The sequence below is a fragment of the Tauraco erythrolophus genome, chromosome 2, assembly GCF_009769465.1.
Source record: "Tauraco erythrolophus isolate bTauEry1 chromosome 2, bTauEry1.pri, whole genome shotgun sequence".
Classification (NCBI taxonomy): Eukaryota; Metazoa; Chordata; class Aves; order Musophagiformes; family Musophagidae; genus Tauraco; species Tauraco erythrolophus.
The window spans coordinates 98,044,429-98,065,073 of NC_141466.1; the positions used below are offsets into that span (position 1 = coordinate 98,044,429).

The 20,645-nt window shown below is 58.5% G+C and overlaps 1 protein-coding gene across 1 annotated transcript; it reads right to left on the reverse strand.

The window, feature by feature from the left end:
- Positions 1-4,569: 4,569 nt before the first annotated feature.
- On the reverse strand, positions 4,570-17,890 carry NFKBIE (NFKB inhibitor epsilon). The gene is made up of 6 exons (XM_086628406.1): positions 17,550-17,890; positions 6,912-7,014; positions 6,190-6,421; positions 5,930-6,018; positions 5,381-5,629; positions 4,570-5,066 (listed from the first exon to the last, which is right to left on the reverse strand). Exons 1-6 carry the CDS (start codon positions 17,888-17,890, stop codon positions 5,001-5,003), a joined length of 1,080 nt encoding a protein of 359 aa, XP_086484532.1. The 3' UTR covers positions 4,570-5,000.
- Between the last annotated feature and the right edge of the window lie 2,755 nt (positions 17,891-20,645).

Consider the following 20,645-nt stretch of genomic DNA (forward strand, 5'->3'; position numbering starts at 1 on the left):
CACAAGGAGCACCCGCACCTCACCTTCCTAGGTTAAACTTTAATGCAGCTCCAAGGAAAAAGAAAAGGTCATTGAATGGGAAAAAGTGACTCCTATGTAGCAGCTTGTGTTTCAAGCCTGTGGCCAGAGCGGCCCTCCTCTGAGAGCAAATGGTTTGGAGCTTCCCCCCTCCGGCTGCACCGGCTGAGTGGAGGAGAGCTGGGGAGGGCCGAGGCTGCCAGCTCCCCCCACCTCCCCATGCAGCCCTGGAAGGGAGCATACCAAGGCATTCCCCACAGCTCACAGGAAATTACCAGGGCTTACCCGCTTGGCAAGATGCAGCCAGAGAGCAAGGCTGGGAAAAAACTTTCCTACCAGCTGGCTGGTTGGGATTTTACTAGGACTATCCGATAAGGTATGGCTGATGTTCTTCAGCTATAGCCCTAAGGTGGTCACCTAGCCAGCTTTAAAACAGCTTTAATACTCTCTGAAGTTCTTCCTCCCTCCGTTGTCCCCTCCCTCATGGAGGCAAACCTGCGATATTCAGAGGCCATGCAATGCACAAGAGGACCAGGTACACAACAGAATGAGCAAGCTGGCAAGGACTTCCTACACCCAAGGCCACCTGCATCCTCCCCTTGCACAGCAAACTGCAGCTTCCTGCATCAAAGTAGGAGGTTTCCTTGGTCCATGCTCCATTCCCCGCCCCACCTTCCTTGGTAGAGAAGGCCTCCCAATTGCCTTGGAGGCTAGGTGAGGAGGCTGTGTGGCTGGCTACATAAACACACACCAGAAGCAGCTCTGGCGTCCTGTGACTGAAAAGGACAGAAATGTTAATCCTCCCTTCCCCCAAAAAACAAGAGAGTCAAAGGAATTTAGGCCCTGTTTAGGCATGCACCTGGTCCAAATATAATACAGCTGTGACCTCTGATAGCCCTCACATGAAACTCGGAGACTTGCAAGAAAGTCCCCTGCCGTTTCATGAACAAGCCCTCCCCACCAACCTGCTGTCCCCTTGGGAAAGGCCTGAGGGGCTTTTCTTATCCTTGCTTGCTGTGGCCAGGCTCCTGGAGTCCAACAACCTGACCTAAGCCGAGGCTGCGCTTCACCCTGAAATCTCCCTTCTGTGACTTAAAGGGCCCAGAAATTCCCAGCCCAGGGAGAAGTGCAAACAGCTGGGAGTGGGTTTCTGTGCCTGCTTCCTATTTCCATTCCCCCCTCTCCCCGCTCTGCCCCACAGAAAAGGTAGTTTGACACCTTCACCCCTGTCATCTCTCCTGCTGCAGGGCACCATTGCAGGCTGTACGGGTGCTGCAAGATGCAAGAATGGCTTGGTGGAGGTACCTGGGGCTGAAGCTGCTCCTACATATCTGGGTTTGCCCAGTTAAGTTGCCCAGTTTGTTAAGTACCCCTGGTTGATGGCAGCAGCCCTCTTGCTGGGGAGAGGGTGCAGAAAGGCCGCTTGCTTTTGCAGAAGCAAGATATAAACGGCAGGGTCAGTTGCTACACTCATGGGCCACGTCTCCTTTCAACTTGACAGAGACCGAAAGCCAGCCGGCTCCGTTCAGCGTGACTGCGCCTGCTGTTACCCTCGCCGGCCCCCGTCAGCACCGCCACAGGCGGGGAACCAGCTCCGCTCTCCCACAGCGACGGTGAAGAGGAGGCTATGGAGGGACAATGGCTCTCTCTATGCCTGCAATGCTAGCAATTCCCAGGCCCCGAGAGCTGACTCAGTGCAGCGGGCCTGCCCTCCCCGCCGAGGCTGGGGAGGAACAGGGACGCCAGTGTTACAGGTAGAAAGAGGGGGGCTGCGCGAGGCAGGCAGGCGGCACGCCGAGCCATGAAAGGAGCCTCAGTCCGGGGCCTGCAGGACAGCCAGGGAGCCGAGACGACAGACTCGGCTGCTGTTCCCCTCGGCACAGGAGGGGCAGTTCTCAGACGCACCGCTCGGGAGTCGGGCTGGGCCACAGTCCTCTGCCTCGGATGCAAAATTTGGGTCCCGGGCCAGAGGTGTGAAAAAAAAAAAAAAAAAAAAAAATCCTGCCTGCAGCGCTGCTACTCCCGAGCGCATCTCCAGCACCTCGAAGGGCTGAGGTCAAGCGCGACCCTGGAGCTTGGAAGCCCATCGGCCCCCACTTAACAGCTCGGGACCTCATGTCTCCTCCCTGCCCCTGCCCCGCAGCCGGCTCAAATCGCAGGGACAGCCTGCGATTGTCCCCCTACAGCCAGCCGCCACCTCTGCCCAGGGGCTGCGAGCAGGGGCAGCCGGGCTCCTGCATCCCCCCGGCCGGCCACAGCGGCACCCACCGCGCCGCCGGCAGGGCCCCGGGCTGGGGAAAGGGGAAAGGAGTGCGCGGAGCCCGCGTCCCGCTCGAGGGCTTCTCTGCCCCGACGCTCCGAGCGCCAGCGGCCTCTGCCCGGGGACCGGCCCCGCGAGCCCAAGCATGGCGAGAGTCAGCGCCCGGCCGGGTGCGGGGCCCTGGGGACACCTCCCTCCCCCGCCCCGCCCGACGGCCACGTCCGCAGGGAGCGGGCCGGCAGCGCGGCGTCGGTCCTCGCCCACCCTTACCGAGCGGAGCGGCCGCCGCCAGCCGCCCGACCCGTCCTCCGCGCCCACCCCGGCCTCACTACCCACCTGCGGCCCGGCCCCGGCCCCGGCCCTGGCCCTGGTCTCGGTCCCGCTCCCGGCCGGCTCCCCTCGGCTGCGCTCCCGGCGGCAGCGGCGGCGGAACCCCCGCCTGGCGGACGCGCGGCTGAGCCCCACAGCGCCCCCTGCCGCTCCGGAGGGGCCCCGCCGGGCGCACGCCGGGCTCAGCGGCGGAGGCGGGGAGCGGGCGCGGGCCGGGGCGGCTGAGCGGGCTGTGCTGCCAGGGTGGGCGGCCCTGCCGGCCTCCCGCGGCCCCCTGCCCCGGGAAGGGACCGGTACCGCTTCCCCCGCGCGTCGGAGTGGAAAATACTGAGTCGGGGAGGGGAAGTCAGCGGGCCGCGGACCCGCCGGTTCCAGGCCGAGCACCAGAAGAGGTTTCCAGGCCCGAGAGCCAGGCCCGTCCCTCGCCGCCCCCACCGCCTCGGCCCCGGGCACGCTGAGCCCGCGCTTGCCGCTTGGCTCCAGCCAAGCCTGACGCAGGGAAAAAACCCGCTTGCGGTGCAGAAGCCCTTGAAACTCGTCCCTGCTCTCCCCCTCTCCCTGCCGCGGGGCTCGGGGCAGCTGCCGCCGAGCTCCCAGCCCTCCCCCCGGGCACACGCCACAGCCGCTCCCAGGACTGGGGGCTCCGGGGCAGGATGAGGCCTCCTCCGTCCCACGCTCCGCCGGCCCGGCAGCCCTGGACCTCAATCCCGGCCCGGGCAAGGCTGCCGGGCCAGCTGCAGCCACCAGGTGGCCACCCAGGAATATTTTACAAGACATCTTTAAAAAAAAAATATTTATTTAAAAACAGAAAAGAAAAAATGGTGCAGATCACTTGCTTCTGCGTTTTTCCTCCCCTTCCTACCCAGCTGAAGCCCTGGCCCCACCATGCTGCTCTGCCCTGCAGCACCCGTCGCTCCTGCTCTGGGCTACCCAGTGTTCCCTGTGAAGGTGGCACTGGAGCAGCCCCATGAGACATCCGCTCCTGGCAGGTGCTGGCCGGGGCCCATGAGCAGAATATGGCTTATTTGCAGCAGGGTTGAGGCCCTGGCAAAAGGTGAGAGGCAAAGATTCACAAAGAAATGGAGAAATCCAGCCCAGAGCTGCTGAAGAGACCAGGTAAGCTCCAGAGAGGTCTGGGGGCTGCCCCTGCTGCTTTCCTGGCAGCATTCCGTTGCCGTCTTTCTTTGCAAGAAGGGAGAAGGCAGATAATGGCTCACTGCAGAGCATCTTGGGTGATTGCGCAATCCAGGATTTGCCCCAAACAATAGCAGCTGCTCCCAGGCAGCAAGTGGGGAATTTCCCTGGCTGAGGCGGGCGGGGGGGGGGGGCGGTCAGGCGCACTCGGTGTCTCCATTCCCACAGCATCTTTGGCTACTGGTTCCCTAATGCATCGCACGTGCTCCTCTGGCTTGGAGAGGGGACAGGGAAGGGTGGTTAGCTGAACAACAGAAGGGATGCGGAGATCACCCTGCCATCTCCTCTGCTTTCAGCCTGGGGAAATCTAAAACTCAGGGAAGACCCGTGCCCTAAGTTCTTAAACACTCTTGCAAGCCAGGAGATGGGGCAGGATCTTTCCATCTTCTTTGTAGAAGAGGAAACCCATGGCACAGTAAGGCAGCAAGATGTCAGGCACAACAGCAGAAGTAGGGATCCACAGCCTGGTCTTCCAGCACCTCCTATGCTCTGTCTCCAGCCCTGATGCTAGACACTTGGCAGGACAGCAAGGGAATGGAGCGCCAGGCCGGGATCCCTCAGCGTCAGCCTTGAGCACTGGAAAGGCTCTGCAACAGGGGAAGGCCCTGCGCTCCCACTCACCTTCTGCCGTGCGACAGACCTGAGCGAGAGAGCAGGCTGGGGAAGCCCCTGCAGCCCTCACGTGCCCAGGCGCTCGGGTAATGCTCGGCCTCCTGATGCAGCGGCGGAGTGAGGTGGGTTGGATCACATGAGACCTCAGGCGCCCGCAGCAAGAACAAACATTTATTAGAGTGAGCATCAACTCTCCTCACCCCACACTTATTCTGATGTCGTTTGGGCGTGGCCAGAGGATGCTCCATCCACCATACAGTGTGTAAAGGAGTCCTCTCCTGCTCCTTCCCTGGGTAAGGTGGAGGCTCCCACAAGTCAGATCCATGGCAGGGAGGGGAAACTCAGTCCTGCTGTGGGGCAAAAACACTAAAAGAAAAGCCTCCCCTGTGTAGTGCTCATTGTGCCACCTTCTTCCCTCCGGGAAGGCAGCCTGAGGCCAACAAAACTTTTCCAAAGAGGGGGGGAGAATAAGTCTCCCAAAGTGGCTCCGCTCCCACTGAACTGCAGGCAGGCAAGGTCCCAGAGGGCAGCAGGACAGCAGCGCAGAGTGAGGAGGCAGCCCAACGGGCCAAAGGAGTCCAGCCGCTCATTCAGAGCACACAACAGGCTTTCCCGAGATCTTCAGGTCATCAAAGGGCAGCAAGGCGAGGAGCTGCAAAGGCCAAGAGTGTGCACGTGTAAGGACCCAGGGTTGTGTCACCACTCGGGCTGAGGTAGGGGCCCAGACCTTTCCCCCCCCCGCCCCAAGTCCTGCAGCCACCCACCTCCCTGGGGAAGTGCCAAGAAACCCTGGCTGGGCTTTCCCTAGGGCTCAAGGCAACATGCACCCCCAGAGCCAACACCTGCGCCCTGTGGGGGAGGATGGACACAGCTGGAAACTCCTACTGGAAGCTCCCCCCAAACCAGCCAACTCCTGCACCCCTGACACGCTTGCAGAGCCACAGGCCTCCCGCCTTGCAAACTCACATCGTCGTTGCCATCAGCCAGGTCCTGGGCTGTCTCATTCTCCATGTTCCTCAGCAAGGTGTCAGCCCCGGAATGTGAGAGGATGGCAGCAATGGCAGCATCCTTGCGGCCCACAGCCAGGTGGAGCGGGGTGCACCCGTTGTACATCTGGGCATCCACGTATGCGCCGTTGTGCAGCAGGAACTGGACAGCCTTGCGGTTGTGGCACTCCACGGCCAGGTGCAATGGGGTCTTCCCACTCGTGCCCTCCTGCAACCCACAAACCACATGGCATGGGTGCAGGGTCCTCTCAGATGGGCCCCGCAGCACCCACCCACACCTCCTTGACAAGGTGTAAAGGAGGTGGTCCCCACCTTGACTGCAGTCATGGCACCCAACAGCCCCTCAAAGACCTTTTCTTTCTGCTCCTTCAAAATTCTGTGCCTCCAAGCCTCACGGCAGTCCTGCCACAGCCTAGTAGTGCCTGCCTCGAGGCCGGAGGGAATTCCCAAGGGAGCCGTGTGCTGTGCCCAACCTCACTCGAACATGTCACCATGCCCCTAGCCTTACCCGAACATCAATGTTGGCTCCGCTCTCCAGCAGCAGAGACATCATTGGGATGTTCCCCTTCAAGGTGCTGATGTGCAGACAGGCCAAGCCTGGGATGGGGAGGCAGGAGGGAGAGCCACAGTCAGCCCGGACCACCCTGAGGCACGCCAACCCCAGCCCTGCGCCTGCTCTGCTGTGCTCCCGCATCCCTGCATACGGAATGCACAGTCTCTGCCCCAACCCGGTCGCAGATTCTGCACCGGGCTACCTCCAGGTCTCACCTTGCCAGTTCTGGAGCTGCAGGTCCTGGTGGTGCCCATGGGGCTGGGCCGTGCCCTCCGTCAGGGCTGTGCCCCGCAGCAGCTGCTGGGCGCTCTGCAGCCGCTGCTGCTCACAGGCCAGGTGCAGCGGAGTGTTCCCATTGCGGTCCTGCAGCCCGGGGTTGACTCCCTTGTGGATCAGTGCCTGGATCACGCTGGGCTGCTCCAGGTACACAGCGAGGTGGAGAGGGGTCTAGAGAGGAGGTGGGGACAGAAATTAGGAAAGTGAGGGATGCCCCACAGGACACCAAGTGTGACGAGCCACACCAGCCTACAGGAGCCAGCCTGGTGGCATGGGCAGGCTGCCATGAGGGAGCCCATCCCTGTCCCAGGGTTAAGTGTGGCTGACACCAGGGGGGTGCAAACGGCCTGCCACCCTGCTTGGCCTCAGCTCAAGGATCACTTGTGGGGGTAGATCTCACTCTCCCAGGTTATCTTCCCTGCCACATGCAAGCCATGCCTGCTCCACCCTCCGGGGCTGGGAGCTGTTGCAACTCTTTCAGGGTATCTCCCAAATCCTTCTTCCTCTCCCTGAAAAGGGGCTGCTCACATGGCACCTTCACCATGCTCTGGAGGAAGTGGGTGAGGGTCCAGGGGAAAAGGCAGATGGATTTGGTGTCTATCCAGGGAGCAGCCTGCGGCGCCTGCCTTCTTCCCATTTTCTGCCTATCACACCCACATACCTGGAAAAGATCATTTTGGATCTCCAGCACCTCTCTGGGCAGCTGAGCAATGCAGCAGAGTGCCACAGCTGGGACACAGTGAATAATGGCCAGGTGAACCAACCTACAGAGGGGATAAAGGGAATGGGAGAGGGAAAAAAAAGGAAAAATGAGTCCTGAGAGCTATGCTGAGGAGTAGAGATGCTCCACTGCTGCATGGAGAAATAACATCCCTGCCTCTTCCAGTCCCTTTTGCTTCCTGCCAGCTCAGAGGTCCTCCATCCTGCCCTCTCCCTGGGGAAGCTTAGCAGCAGGGCAAGGCAGGAGCAAGGCCTGAGGCTCCCCAGGGCAATCCTTCACTCCAGTCCCCACAGAGAACAGACCCTCCTGCCCCCACAAAGCACCACAGGGTCCCCCCTTGGACCTCACGGCATGCACAGGGCTTGTACCCAGCACTGCCCAAAGCCAGGCCTCCAACCGAGGCAGGTCCGAAGAGCCTGGGATGCATTTCACAGAGCCCAAGGACCGTGTTTGGCCGCTGTTGAAGGAGATCTGGGTTCTGGCAGCTGCCCGGGGAATTCCAGTTCCCCACTGCCGGCTGCGCACCGCACTTCTGCTTTCCGCGCTGCAAAGGCAGGCAGCCACAGCTGGGCAGGAGCCCGGCACTGGTCCAAGATCACCTGCCTGGCACAGTCCCCATGCCAGCCAATCTGCTGGCCCACCCCAATTTCCTCTTCTCTCCCCCACATCCTTCCCTTTTGGCACTGCCGTGGGCGGGCTGGCACAAAGCCCGATGGCACAGAGGGACACTAGAGGTGCGGCCATCAGAGCTCAGTGGCCAGCGGGGAGCCCACATCCTCAGGACCATGGCCTCCACAGCCACGGGGTGGCCAGGCAACCCACGGTTCCCCAGCCCAAGGAGAGGTTTTATTTCCAGACGAGTCTGATGCTGGCCCCTGGCACAGTCAGAACAGAAGTGAGAACGTGACGGAGGCAGAGCCGAGAGGGAATTTCCAGTCCCGTTCACCGACCTGCTGCACTCCCAGGCCTCCCTATGCAGAGGGACTGGCCCCTTGCTGCAGGGCAGCTCCCCTGGGTCAGCCCTGGCCATGGCGGGCAGCAGCGAGGAATGGGCAGCAGCGAGGAATGGGCAGCAGCTCCCACTCCAAAGAGCATGGCAGGCATGAGCTGAGCCTCCTGCTCCCTCTTCTCTGCCTGCACTGGAGCCCCTGGGTGGCTTTTATCTCCAGCAGGGATCAGCTCCGAACCAAAGGCCAAGCTCTAAGCGGCCTCCTGCCACCCACGCTGCTTGGCGGAGGCTGGCAAGGACAAGGGACGGAGGGTGAGAGCTGTGACAGCTCTGGAAGGACAAGCCACTCACTGGACAGTCCAGCTTTGGGATGCCACCAGCAACGTGGGGGATGGACAGCATCCCTCTGCAGGCAAGAATGCAAGATCTGTCCCTAAAGTGTTGCAGCAAAGAAATGGGGCCGGGACGGACTTCTCGTCAGCTGCAGGGGGGACATGGATGCGCTGAGGACCTCAGAGGCCAATCCCCAAAAGGTCCTTTATCCACCACCTGCCAAGCGCTGCTCAAGGGTCGAGGCAGCACCTGAGACCCCAGGCACGCTCAGCTGAACCCCATCTTTGGTGGCAAAAGGCAGCCGGTTCCTCTTCACCCTGCTGCCAGGAGAGAGGCTGCCAGGAGAGACTGCGTCCCTGGGGAAGCCCCAGGTCACGCCGTGGCAGGGAATTTCCCGCTGGAAGGAGAGGCCACCCACGTTTGCCTCCATACCACCATGGGGTGCCCCCCTCGCCGCCGGCACTTTTTGGGGCAGGGGAAGGGGCTGCAAGCCAGGGCAGAGCAGCCGCACAGGCAGGGCCTGTCTGCCCTCAGTAGGCCACGGGACAGGGATACAGCTGAAGGGCCCAGGCCAGGCTGGCTAGGGCAGGAGCGAGGGGCAGAGCTGGGAGACCAGCTGCAAGGATACCCCTCCCTTTGGCGGGCTCTCACTGGCCCCGGCCCGGGTATGATCTGGGCAGGGAGATTCCCTGCTGGGTTTTGCATCAGGCCCCTGCTCCCTGTGATGGCACCTGCACCGAAGCGTCCTTTGCCCGCTTGCAGGGAGAGCCCCTGTTTCTCCAAACCTGCTCCCAGGCACCACGTGCAGGAGGAGGCCGTGGGATCTGCCTTTTTCAGGTATGGCAGAGATAAGACCGCTCAGACAGGGGACTTTCCAAGGCAATTCGGCTTGAACTTTAAACCTCTGCTGCTTTCGCTTTCCGGAGCTGTGCTGGGCTCCCGGGGGAGAGAGCAGTGCCTGGGGTCGCAACCCCCCACAGCCAGCCCCCGCGCCCCTAGGAATCCCCCCGGCCACAACCCACGCCACACCGCGCCATCATGTGGGAACAAGTGGGGCAGTCACCCAGGGGAGGTGGAAACCCCAGGCAGCCCTCCGCCACCACCGGCACCTTGCTCTTCCTGGCTTGGGTGGCTTTGCAGCTCAACGAGGCAGTGAAGCTGCTCAGGGCTCAGCTGATGACAAGTTTGGGCATCATCTGTGCCACGGAGGAGATAGGGGTGACCATCCCCACCCAGCCAGAGCTCAGGCTTTCGCCTTGAAGCTGGGACACGCCTGCTTTGAAGGATGGATGGCTTTCCCCCTCTCCCTTTTCCTCCTCCACCCCAGGGTGCAGTCTCCTCCTGCACTTTCATTTCTGCATTTGTTTCCCCCCTTTCCTCATTGCCAGCCCTCAACTTCCTGAAACGGCTGTGAGAGCCATGAACTACTCGGGGGAATCGCAGCAAGGCCACCGGGCTGGGATGAGCCCACCGAAAGCACACGTGCACTGAGGCACTCTGCGCCATGGGCAGCAATGCCAACCGGGAATCGGGATCTTCTCCTGCTAACCCAGAAAACCTCCTACACCCAGGAGACCTGCAGCGCAGGCATCGTGCCAACCTCCACTTTCTTCCAGCTGAGGCCACAAGCACACCTCTGCCATGGCAGCCACGCGGTCCAGCTGCTGACGGGCTGCTGCAGGCTGGCACTCAGCGCTCACAGCTGAGCTGCAGAGCTGGGGCATGGCGACGGAGAGATAGCTGCTTGCTGCCAGAACACCCCTCCCCACCCAGCCACAGCCCCATTCCTTTGCCAGAAGAAGCCCTCCACCCCCACCACACTTGGACCCTTGCCCTTAGGTGCCCGCACGCCTCTCCCCTGCCTTCCGCTGCTTCCCTGCTCCTTCCCTCCCCATGCTCCTGCCTGCAGCCACGGGGACTTTTGGAAAGGGCAACAGGGCATTTTGGAAAGGGCAGGGGCTGGAGGAGCTGTGGGTAGGGGAAAGGTGCCCAACCTAGTAGGACAGACTGCCAAGCTTGTTCTCAGCTTCTCCTCTTGTTCACAAGCTCCATCCTGGCACAAGGGGACTCGTTAGCACTCTGAATCACAAAGATCCCACGGGCACAGGACATCCCTGGCACAAGGTGATCTACTTATTACCAGAGAGATAACTATCCTGGAGCAGAGGGGTCAGGGCCGTCCCTGGGGATGTCCCCAGATCTGAACACACAGCACTGCTGTGCCCAAGGTGGTCCTAGTTTAGAAACAGGAGAACACCTGTTTCCACAGTGCTGTCCATTTCCCCGGCTTCTGAGTGACCTCAAGCGCCTGGTAGGAAAAGTGTCCATGTCTGAGGATGCCTGCAACTGGAGGTAAGGAGTAAGAGTGAGGGTGATACCCTGCTCTGACACACAAGTAGAACTGATGAAGTCCCACCAGTTCTCCAGCTGTCCTCTTCCCTCCCTCTACAGAAAGGGCTGACCATGCAGATCCCCCCATCTGTGGAGCAAGACACCTTGTTGTCAAAGCAGCCTCTCCCTTCACCATCTCACCCCAGAAGCACTTAGGACAAGGGCTCCAGCAGTCAGTAGAATTTGCTTTCACAAATTTTTCTCACTCTCTAGATAAGGTCCCATCTGTAGTGGGAGTAGTTTGCTCCTGGCTCCTTATTTTGGCTGAGTGGAGCAGTAGGAAACCATGCAAACAATTCACACAAGAGAAACTTGTTCAAGGGAGGAAATGGCCCCAGCAGCAATAGAGGAGAGCGAGGGAGGAGGAAAACAGCAGGGGAATTCCACACTTACTCTGCTCTCCTGTTCCAGCCCTGTAACGTGCGCTTCTAACCGCTTCCTCAGCCATCAGCATGAACCTCTGCCAGCAGGCTCAGCAAGCACGGGTCCGTCCTGCCCTGCAGCCCTCCACCAGCCCAGCTCGGCTCCCTTCCTTCCTGCATACCAATATGATGCTGCCCGGCTCCATAGAACTGTGCTAGCTGCCCTCTGGCAGCTCCAGGGGAGCAGCAGATCCCAGTCAGCTGTAGGCTCATCTTTACATCCTCTGCTCCAGCTGTGGGTCTTCTATTCTCCAAGTTTCTTCTCCCCTTCGCCCGGCAAAGCCCTTTCAGCCATTGGGTTCAGCCCCCTTGATCGCTAGCCTGGGCAACAGCTGCTTCCCAGCCTGCTGCTCCTGGGACCAAAGGGAGGAGTGGGAAGCAATGGGTGAGGAAAGGAGACAGCCTCCGCCTTTCTGTGGTGCTCTGCAGAGGATCTGGTCTGGGTGCTGGCAGATGAGGGGTGCTGGAGAGTGACTCGCAGGGGATGCGTTGTGAGAGACCTGCGAGTGCCTCATTTTTCAGTGAGGTGGGGGAGGAAGAGGGGGCGAGATGAAAGTACCCCTGTTCACCCTCATACTGCACCCCTGTCCTTACATCCTCTAGTCTCTGCACCCACATGTTTGAGCATTTTGCTCTGTTTCTCAGCAGGTGGTGGGTCCTGGATTGCAGAAGCACTAAACATCACATGCGTGCAGACTGCCCCCTGCAAAACGAGGGGTCTCTCCTGCACTACCATCACTGCAGGGATAAGCCAAGCCAGGAAGCAGGTCAGCCCATCCCAGGAAGATGGAGATGGTTTCACAGACATGATGATTGCAATAAAAGCAGCAAACATCCTGAAACGTCCTTTGGCCATGGCAACTCCATTTCAAATACAGCAAATTCCCATTCTTGCTCATCAGGAGGAAAATACATTCTACAGTTTCTGTACACAGATATCTTTAGGTCAGAACAGCCTCGTGCAAGAGGACAGTGCCTGGACTTTGCCAGTGCAACACACCCTAACAATCATTTACAGCCCTGCACACATATCCTTGCTGCCTCTTTCAGTAAGGCACCAGCCGTGGGTCTGGGATGTCTCAGGGCCCCCCTTCGGCCCCGCATGTGCCCCAGACAGAGGGGCTTCCCATCTCTGGGATGCTGAGAGCATCCCATGCAGCTCACTGAGAGGCGCCCAGTAACCACTCCCACAGCTCAGACCCCACGGCCTCTCTTCCTACGCAGTCACGTCTGACTCCTCTTTTATACACGTTGTATTAAAAAAAAACCCAAACCGACAAAAATCAAAACTTTCTTTTGTAATTTAGCTGAGCTCGAACCTTTCCCAGCAGCTGCCAAACCCGCCTGCGGAGTGCAAGGACTTGAAGCCCTCCTCACCTTGACTAATCTGTTACAGCCACACATCAGGCTTCTGCATCCCAGAACATGGAAATTTTCAGCCATTTTTTCTCTTCTTCTGTACTGAATTTCACTGTGCCTCTCCTCAGCTCTGAGGCAAACCTATGCAGGCGGAAAGTCTGAATAAAATTCCTCCAGGCCAGGCTGAAGTCATCCAAAATGGGGAAAAAAAAAAAATCTCTTCTTGCCTGCACGATCTCAGAGGGCTGCCAAGACTTACCCACCTTGTGCCAAGGCTGTAGAGGGGTGACCCCTGTGGCAGCCAGCAACTTCTGGGGCATCCTAAAAGAGCCTGTGCAGATCTGCCCACCCTCGCTTGGAGGGGCACCAAGCCCTCCCCTGCTCACCAAACTCCTGAGCACGCACAGACGAAAAGCTGAGAGTCCAGGCACGAAGACCTGGACACAGCAGGTTCCCTTCTCCCTCTGGCCAGCCCCACATTAGGACTAATTTTCTTCTCTGCCCAACAACAGTCATGAGCAACTCGGGATGGACTCAAACTCCCCCGGCGATCAGGCAAGGAGCTTTCCAAAGTCCCTCTGGAAAAACCAAGAGCATCCCTGCTTCCCAGTAATGATGGCCATCCCACTGCCGGGCAGCCAGCAACAGCCCAGCCCAGTCAAGCAGGGGGACTCCCACCCCCACCAGCGACCGGGTTTGCTCTCTGCATCAGGCTTTTTCAATCTTTCTTCTAAAACTGTCTCTCTGCAGCTCCCTGCTTCTTTTCTCCTTTCACAGCAGTTTCTCTTTGCCGAGCGTTGCCCCAGGCATGCACGCTGGGAACCAGGAGTCAGGGGGTTCAGCAACACCGGTTAGGCAGGACAAGAGCAGGCAGCCTGAATGGGGACAACCTCTATTCCCGGCATGGGGAAGATCTCCAGAGCAGGGCCACACGAGATGGGAGGGTTGTGACCAGCACACGCCGGTTAATGGTCATAAGTGGCTCTTGGCCCCACAAGATGAGCCTTCATGCTCGACCCAGGCAGGCAAAGGCTCGGCAGGGAAGGCCCCTTCTCTACCATCACGCAGAGGAGAGCTCAGAACATCACCTCCCATGGGGCCCCAGTTTTACTCGATTAACTGTCCCCCGAGCCCTTGTCGAACCACCTCAGCCCACGAGTCACTGGCACGTGATTTCTTGTCAGCAGACGGGGCAGCACTTGTCTCTGGTGGAAGGAGGAAGTCAGGCTTCCTCCGCTCCCCTCTCTCCCCGAAACACGCACCCAACCAAAACCGCTTGGTCCCGTTTTCCGTCTGAAGGAGGCTGAGATCTCTCTCCTGTGATTGAGCTGGGGTCCCCCGACCTTCGCCCCCGCAGAGGGGCTGCGCTGCTTTGCATACGGAGCCCTGTGCAGAAGACAGCCACGCTCCTGCGGAGGCGTGGCCCCCAGCCTTGCACAGCGTGCCATGGTCAGAGACCTGGAGCAAGACTGCACCCGATGTACCCAGCTACCCAAGAGGCCCATCACCATGGCTTCAGGTACCAGCAGCATAAACTGGTGTGTGGCCCGAGGACAAGCATGGACAGAAAGAGAAACATGTTTTTAAGTTTAAGACAGAATATATAGTCCTAGAGAGAGGAAGCTCGGCATAATTTCCCACAGTGATAAATCAACTCTGCCTCCGCAAAGCTGGCAGAGGCTGCCGTAAGCCCAAGCAAATGGGGAGGTTTTCCCTTACGCTGGAATGCAACGGGCAACCCCATCGCACCCCATACCACCTCAAAGGAGCTGGTCCCACACCCACCCCTTTCCCAGGACACTGGACTCCTGGTGAGGCTGGGAAGGAGGGGGTTTCCTCGGTGAATTCTAACAAAGGTTGAGCTTGTCCGGAGGCCGGGGCATAGCGATAAAAGCTGCCTGCAGCCTGCTCAGAACTAGCCATGCCTGCAGCTGGAAAGCCCCTCTCTTCACTTCCACGCAGAGCAGTCCCATCGGGACTCAATTCAGCAGAAAAGGAGCCGGTTCACGTGGAAGAGATGGATGTCTGGAGGAGACTGCTTGGTTCTCAAGGAAAAGACCAATGCTTGGAGGAGACCGCTTGAGCTTGAGCGTAGAGAGCTTAGTCTATACCCTGCCACGGAATAAGCAAGATACGTATCACTGCTCTAAGTGCACCCATCATCTTCTGCCTGTTCTTCATCCTTGACCTCTCCTACCACGCCAGCTCTGCCTCTCTCTCTTTGCGCTGTAGTCCAGCTACTGCAGCTCCGAATTCCCTGAGGCAGGGGGACCACCAGTAGCACTGGGGAGGTGTGGGAGGGGGGCTGAGGCTTTTGCGAATGATTCTTGGAAGATGGCACCCACACATTTCACCGGCCATCATACCCACATCTCTGCTCTTGGCTCATTTCCTTCCTCCAGAAGTGGGACTCTTTCTAATTTTGAGCACGGGATGAGCCAGTTTTAGCCCCATTGCTTCACTCTGATGGGGCTAACGCTCCTCTCTGGTGGAGGCGGGCAGGAAGGTATCCAAGGAAGATCCTGCTGACACTCCAACCGCCCAAGCAGATGCTCCTTGCCTCTGCCTCCACCTCCTATACTTCCTCCACAAGCCGCCTCACAGGCACATCTCGAGGTGGCACCCGTAGACAAGCCTGGGGGAGCTATGGACGGCCAAGACTTCTTCCAGAGGGACAGCCAAGATTTCTGCCAGCTCCCTTTTGTCCGAGCCTGGTGCTTCTCTCCGCTCGGTACCAGCCGGGGCAGCTGGGGAAACAGGAACTACTTGGCCAAAACCCCTGAACTTTTTTGTATTTTCAGAATTACAATTACAGGAAAGCATTGTTGCCCAAGTCTTCTGAAATGTAATGATAGTATGATTTTAATTCTCAGCCTGGAGCTGTTTTGTGGCAGACATTCAAGCAAGGCACAAAAGGAAATGCGCCACTGAGGAGATGAAAAGAAGTCGATGGATTTTTCTGGCTAGATGAAAGAGATGCAGCCTGTGGCCATCTGATCCCTTTTCTCTGGGGACCCTTTGTCCAGGATGAGCAATTACTCCTTAGACTTTAGCATTACTATCAGCCCTGACTTGTTTTTTGCATACAAACCCGTGGCAGTTCAGGGAGTCGATGTGCGCTCACAATCCTCGTTTGCCTCAACCGGAGTCGTCTACGTTCAGCGTTTCTAAATATAAACGCCGCCTACCTCTCCCGCAGGGTCAGGAGGAGAGACAGGAATAGCAGAGGCAGAAATCCACAGCCTCACCACTCTAACCACAAGAATAGTGTTTTTTTTCCATCACTGGGAGTGGATCCCAGGAAAGCCGGCTCCTGCACAGACATGGCCGGCCCCAAGCTGTACAAGCTGCACTGCCGGCAGACTTTTTGCTCCCTCCCTCACTCTTTACAGATTTCCTGTTCTGAACTGCACTGTGAGAAAAAACAGAAGAGCAACTACAACCGTGTGGAGAGCTCTCCGAAAGCCTCTCCTGCCTGCAGTAACCAAGGCACCACCGATTAATGTTTCCCTAGTTAATGAGACGCTTGTGTTAGGCTCTGGCCAAGCAAGTCTGACAAGCAAAGGGCTCAGCCACCTCACAAGACAGCCCCGAGCACCAGAAGCATCTCCAAGCAGCTGCATCTACCAGGCTCACTAAAGGACAGCGTGCAGGGAGCCCTGGGCATATGGTGACGGACTAGCCCAGGGGGCTTTTCTGCAGCATTACTTCCACAGTCCTGTTTAAAAGATCCCTGGCTCTCTCCGTGGGGACCTCGGCTGTAGTGTTATGGCTGAGAAAGGTGGTAAAGCTCCTCCATGCCAAGGAGCCCCAGAGCCAGTTTGTAGATAGGACAGGACTAGAAAGCGCCATTCAGGTGCCGGCTGGAGAGCGTGGGAGGCTGGGTTTAGTCTAACCTTGCTTGCTGCAAGTCTTCCAGCCAATCCTCTGAGCAGATCCCACAGTGAGCATTAATGAACTAATTAGCAGATGTACAGGCTCCTTCCTAACCAGGAAGTAAACACTTGGGCTAGCTGCCGACTCATCTTCAGCCTCAGAACCAGATGTGCTCTGCTAGGCCAGGCCAGAGCCTCCTTGCTGGTCCCGCTACTGAAGAAACGCGCTTGCTCGTGTCAGTGTCTCTTAGTTTCTCTTCCTCTTGTTCCATTACTCAGTATTAAACTCCAGCCTGGGTTTGGGCAAAGCTTTGCCCTTCTCAGCTGCAACCACGCTTCGCTAACGCTCTGTGTGTGCACTCATGATGAAAACCTTCCATTGAGGGAACGTACAACAGGAAAGAGCCGTGATTAGCTGAAGGCAGTTACCAGAAGTCAAACCAAACACCTCCAACGTGATGCCTCTGCCCTTGAGAGCGCATTACGGATGTGGGAAGCCCCCCCTCATTAAAAGAAACACTCATCTCCGTCACAGAGGCTCAGGAGGGCAGCCCCGTAGCAGGGCATGCGTCACAACTGTGCTGAAAGCTGCGGCTGTGCAGGCAGGTTGGCAAAGCAAAGCAATTTCCACCTGAGAACAAATAGTTCTTGGGTTGCTCGGTTGAGCAGCATCTGTGGCGCTGACACAGCCATCTCAAGTTCTTGCCCTGCATAGCCAATCTCGCTTCAGGTCTTGCTTACGTGCCACCTCACGCAGCCAAGCCTTCCCCATCACGGAGGAAATGCTGCATTCTCTGGGGAAGAGACAGCGGGGAGGGGGGCTTGATTTGCCCTCACACCACCTTCTAGTTGGTAGCAGCCCCACAACAAGTGGAAGTTGGCTTCCTACAGCGGGTCTGTTCTGTGCCACGTTGCCTGGAGTGCCTCTCCCTGCTCGCCCCGCTGGGCTTGGCTCAGATGCCCACTGGTCCCCCACCCAAACCCACGCCAGGGTGCCAAGCATCCGTACTGAGTGCAAGGCGGGAGGCTCCCAGGACAGAGGCTCGGGGGCTCCTCCGCAGCCCGGCTGACCGGGTGCTCCTCGAGCGAGGGCTGGGGACCACTGCAGATAAAGCCCAACTTATCTCTAGGTACCGGCTCCCGCCGCCGGCCGGCTGCGCGGGGCCGACCCGGGGCTGGGGGGGGTGGCGGCGCTCGCAAGCGGCCCCCGGGGAGGAGGGGAGGGCGGGGAGGGTCCGCGGTCACTCACGTGTCTCCGTCCTCCGAAAGGTAGGTGAGGGCCTCCAGCTGCTGCCGGCTGAGCCCCTCGGGCGGCGGCGGCGGCTCCTCGGCGCGGCAGGCGGCCGGTAGCTCGGGCAGAGGCTCGGGAAGGGCGCCGGAGCCGTAGCTGGAGTCGAGTCGCTCCTCGATGGCGGCGGCGGTCTCGGCGAGGTTCTCGGCGGCGGCGGGAGGGATCTCGGCGGCGGCGGCGGGGATGTCCCTCCCGCCCGGCAGCGAGCGGAGGGACTCGATGCCCGAGTCGCACTGCCCGTCCTCGCCCTCCCAGCCCGCCGCCTCCTTGCGGCACTCGCCGCCCGCCGCCCGCGACATCGCTCAGCGCCCGCCGCCCCCCCGCCCCAGCCCCAGTCCCGGCCCGGACCCCAGCCCCGGAGTCGGGGGGCTCATGGCCGGAAAGCCAGCGAGCGGCGGCCGGCGCGGAGGCTAAGGCGCCGCGGCTCCTCCTCCTCCTCCTCTTCCTCCTCCTCCTCCTGCCCCTGCCCGCACTGACTCAGCCGCGCCCGGCGCCGCCTGGCCCGGGATTCCCCCGCCGCTGCCGCCCTGCCGAGCTGCCCCGGCACCCCTCTGCACCCCCTAAAGGGGGGAGTTGCCTTTCCCCGCCCGCTTCGTCCGGGTAGCCGAAGGAGCACTAGGAGGGAGAAAACCCACCCGTGGTCACGGCACTCGCGGGCGAGGGCCAGCAGCGTGGGGTGCGCAGGGCAGGTGGCCACCCTGTGCTTCCCTACACCGGGCCAGTACGTGCCGGTGTGTCCTGGACCTGCCTCCTCCCCTGCCCTGTTTGTTTGTCTGGGTTCTTTAAACAGCATGCGGGTTTGCCAGGGATGGGAGAGGGACCTTGTCACAGCAGGCGGGGTGTGGGTGAGGATGCTGCTGCATGCGCAGGTGCTGACTGAAGCCGCAGGCTCTTTGGGAAACGATATGGTGGATGTCACTTACTGGTGGCAGATATAGGTGCGAACGAGATGTTTGCTTCTTCCATGTACACGGTTTCACCCACTGAGACACCTTCTTGTTTGTGTTGCCTGCACGGGCAATGGGAAAGGCCAGGCGGGCGCTACAGTTGGCTGGACAAGTCACTTGGTCCAGCGCCTTTCTGTGCTGCAAATAAAAAGCCCAAAGCCCAGAGTGGCTGCTGGGGCTCACGCAAGAGCGGCCAGGACACAGAGATCAAAGCTGAAAACAGAAGCTGTCTGCCTGTGAATGATTGACCAGGCTGCGTTCCAGTGCTCTCCCTTCCAACATCAAAACTACCCAGTTGTGTTCCTCATGGATCTGTGTAGACTTCATCTAGTTATCCCTCAGTGTCCCAAGCAGTGAGCTTTCCTCAGCAAACATCCTGGATAGCTCTGGATGCAGGTGACACATTAAAATCAGTTTTGCTTGTTGCTTGTATTGTTTGACGTGCCTCTCTGCCTCTGCAGGGTGCCCATCTTTCCAGCCCAGCAGGAGGGGAAGGATCGCTCATGCCACACCTGCAAATGAGCTGGGAAGAGCTTGGTGAAGGGTACAGGACCAAGTTCACACAAACCACATGCAAAGCGTCAATGACTTCCCCCCTCCTGCACTGCAGCTGCAGCTTTGGGTTTGCCTCGCTCCCTCAGCACTGGCCACCAGGCCTTTAACCGCAGCCTTGCTACAGGTGAGCTACCCACGAAAAATTCTTCCCACCAGGCAGGAAGAAAGGTTTTGGGGTGCGAGGCAGCAAGAGGCAGGCAGGGGAAGTCTCTGTTGGCATAAATAACTTCCAGTCACAAGTTTTTCTCCCATGCTTGGGATCTGTTTCAGGATCTCCAGTTGTGTCCCTGGCACTGTCTGGCTGCGAGGCTGCAACTGCTAAGAGAAAGGAGCTTCTCCCACATCTTATCAGCTCTGTCCAACACAGGGCAGAGATCCAAGCCATATATTCATGTCATTCCCTCTGGCACCCTGGCGGTGGCTGCATCCCAGCTCCATGTGCACTGCAAGCTGATGTTCCTGACCTCCCACCCAGAATTTCTACACTTTCAGCTTTCTGTACCCAACTGCTCCTAGGTTACCCATCAAATACCTTCCAAAAGGCCTTTGCCATTTTCTCTAGTAACATAATAGATGTTGCTAGAGATGCAGCTCCATCATGGAATGATTTCTTGTAGACATTTGCATGGATGAAACCAAGTATTGGGAGAATCATTGAATCGTAGAATCATTGAATGGTTAGGGTTGGAAGGGACCTCAAAGATCATCCCGTTCCAACCCCCTGCCATGGTCAGGGACACCCTCCACTACATCAGGTTGCTCAAAGCTTCATCCAACCCGGCCTTGAACACTTCCAGGGATCGGGCATCCACAACTTCTCTGGGCAACCTGTTCCAGTGCCTCACCACCCTCAGAGTGAAGAATTTCTTCCTTACATCTAGTCTAAATCTACCCTTTTTCAGTTTAAAGCCATTGCCCCTTGTCTTATCACTACATGCCCTTGTAAAAAGTCCCTCTCCAGCTTTCCTGTAGGCCCCCTTTAAGTACTTGTAGGGGAGCGTAAAAAAGTTGACACACGAATGTCATTTGGGTCCACTGTTTGAATGACTTTCCATTGATTAAGTAATGCTGTACTGACTGGTTGTTCGAGTTTTGCTTTTTCAGCAAGTATGCAACTGGTGATTTGCTAGTTGCAATATTGAATGTGAGGAGAGGAAACCTTTTGTGTAGCTGGATGGGACACAGGGTTTCAGAGCTGGTAGAACAAAGATGGGACTATATCTCAGCAGATGAACTGGATACAATGTTTCAGAACTGATGGAGCAGGACTGGAACTTTTCAGAACTGAGTTAGCAGAAACTCAGAACTTTTGGCAGACAAAGAGAAAGTGAGTGTGCAAGACATGAGAGGAGGAAGACTTTAGTGAGGAAGGCAGACCACTGGGGTGACTCCCCAACTGCTGTGCACAGGCGCAACAATGGGCATCTTATATAACAAAAAAGGCGGAGTGTTGTACCGCTCCTCCTGCCACGTACTGCCCTACGTGGAGGGATGAAGGGTATAACATAGCCTGCACAGGGGTGTGGGTTGAGATGCACTCCGTCATTGAAGT

What these genes read in the sequence shown, in the direction of transcription:
- NFKBIE (XM_086628406.1), bottom strand. Translation starts at nt 17,890, where the DNA reads ATGTCGCGGGCGGCGGGCGGCGAGTGCCGCAAGGAGGCGGCGGGCTGG. An exon ending in GCAGCTCCAGAACTGGCAAG is followed by an intron (nt 6,019 to 6,189) that starts GTGAGACCTGGA and finishes TCCCCATCCCAG; the next exon opens with GCTTGGCCTGTCTGCACATC. An exon ending in TGGCTGATGGCAACGACGAT is followed by an intron (nt 5,067 to 5,380) that starts GTGAGTTTGCAA and finishes TGGCCTTTGCAG; the next exon opens with CTCCTCGCCTTGCTGCCCTT.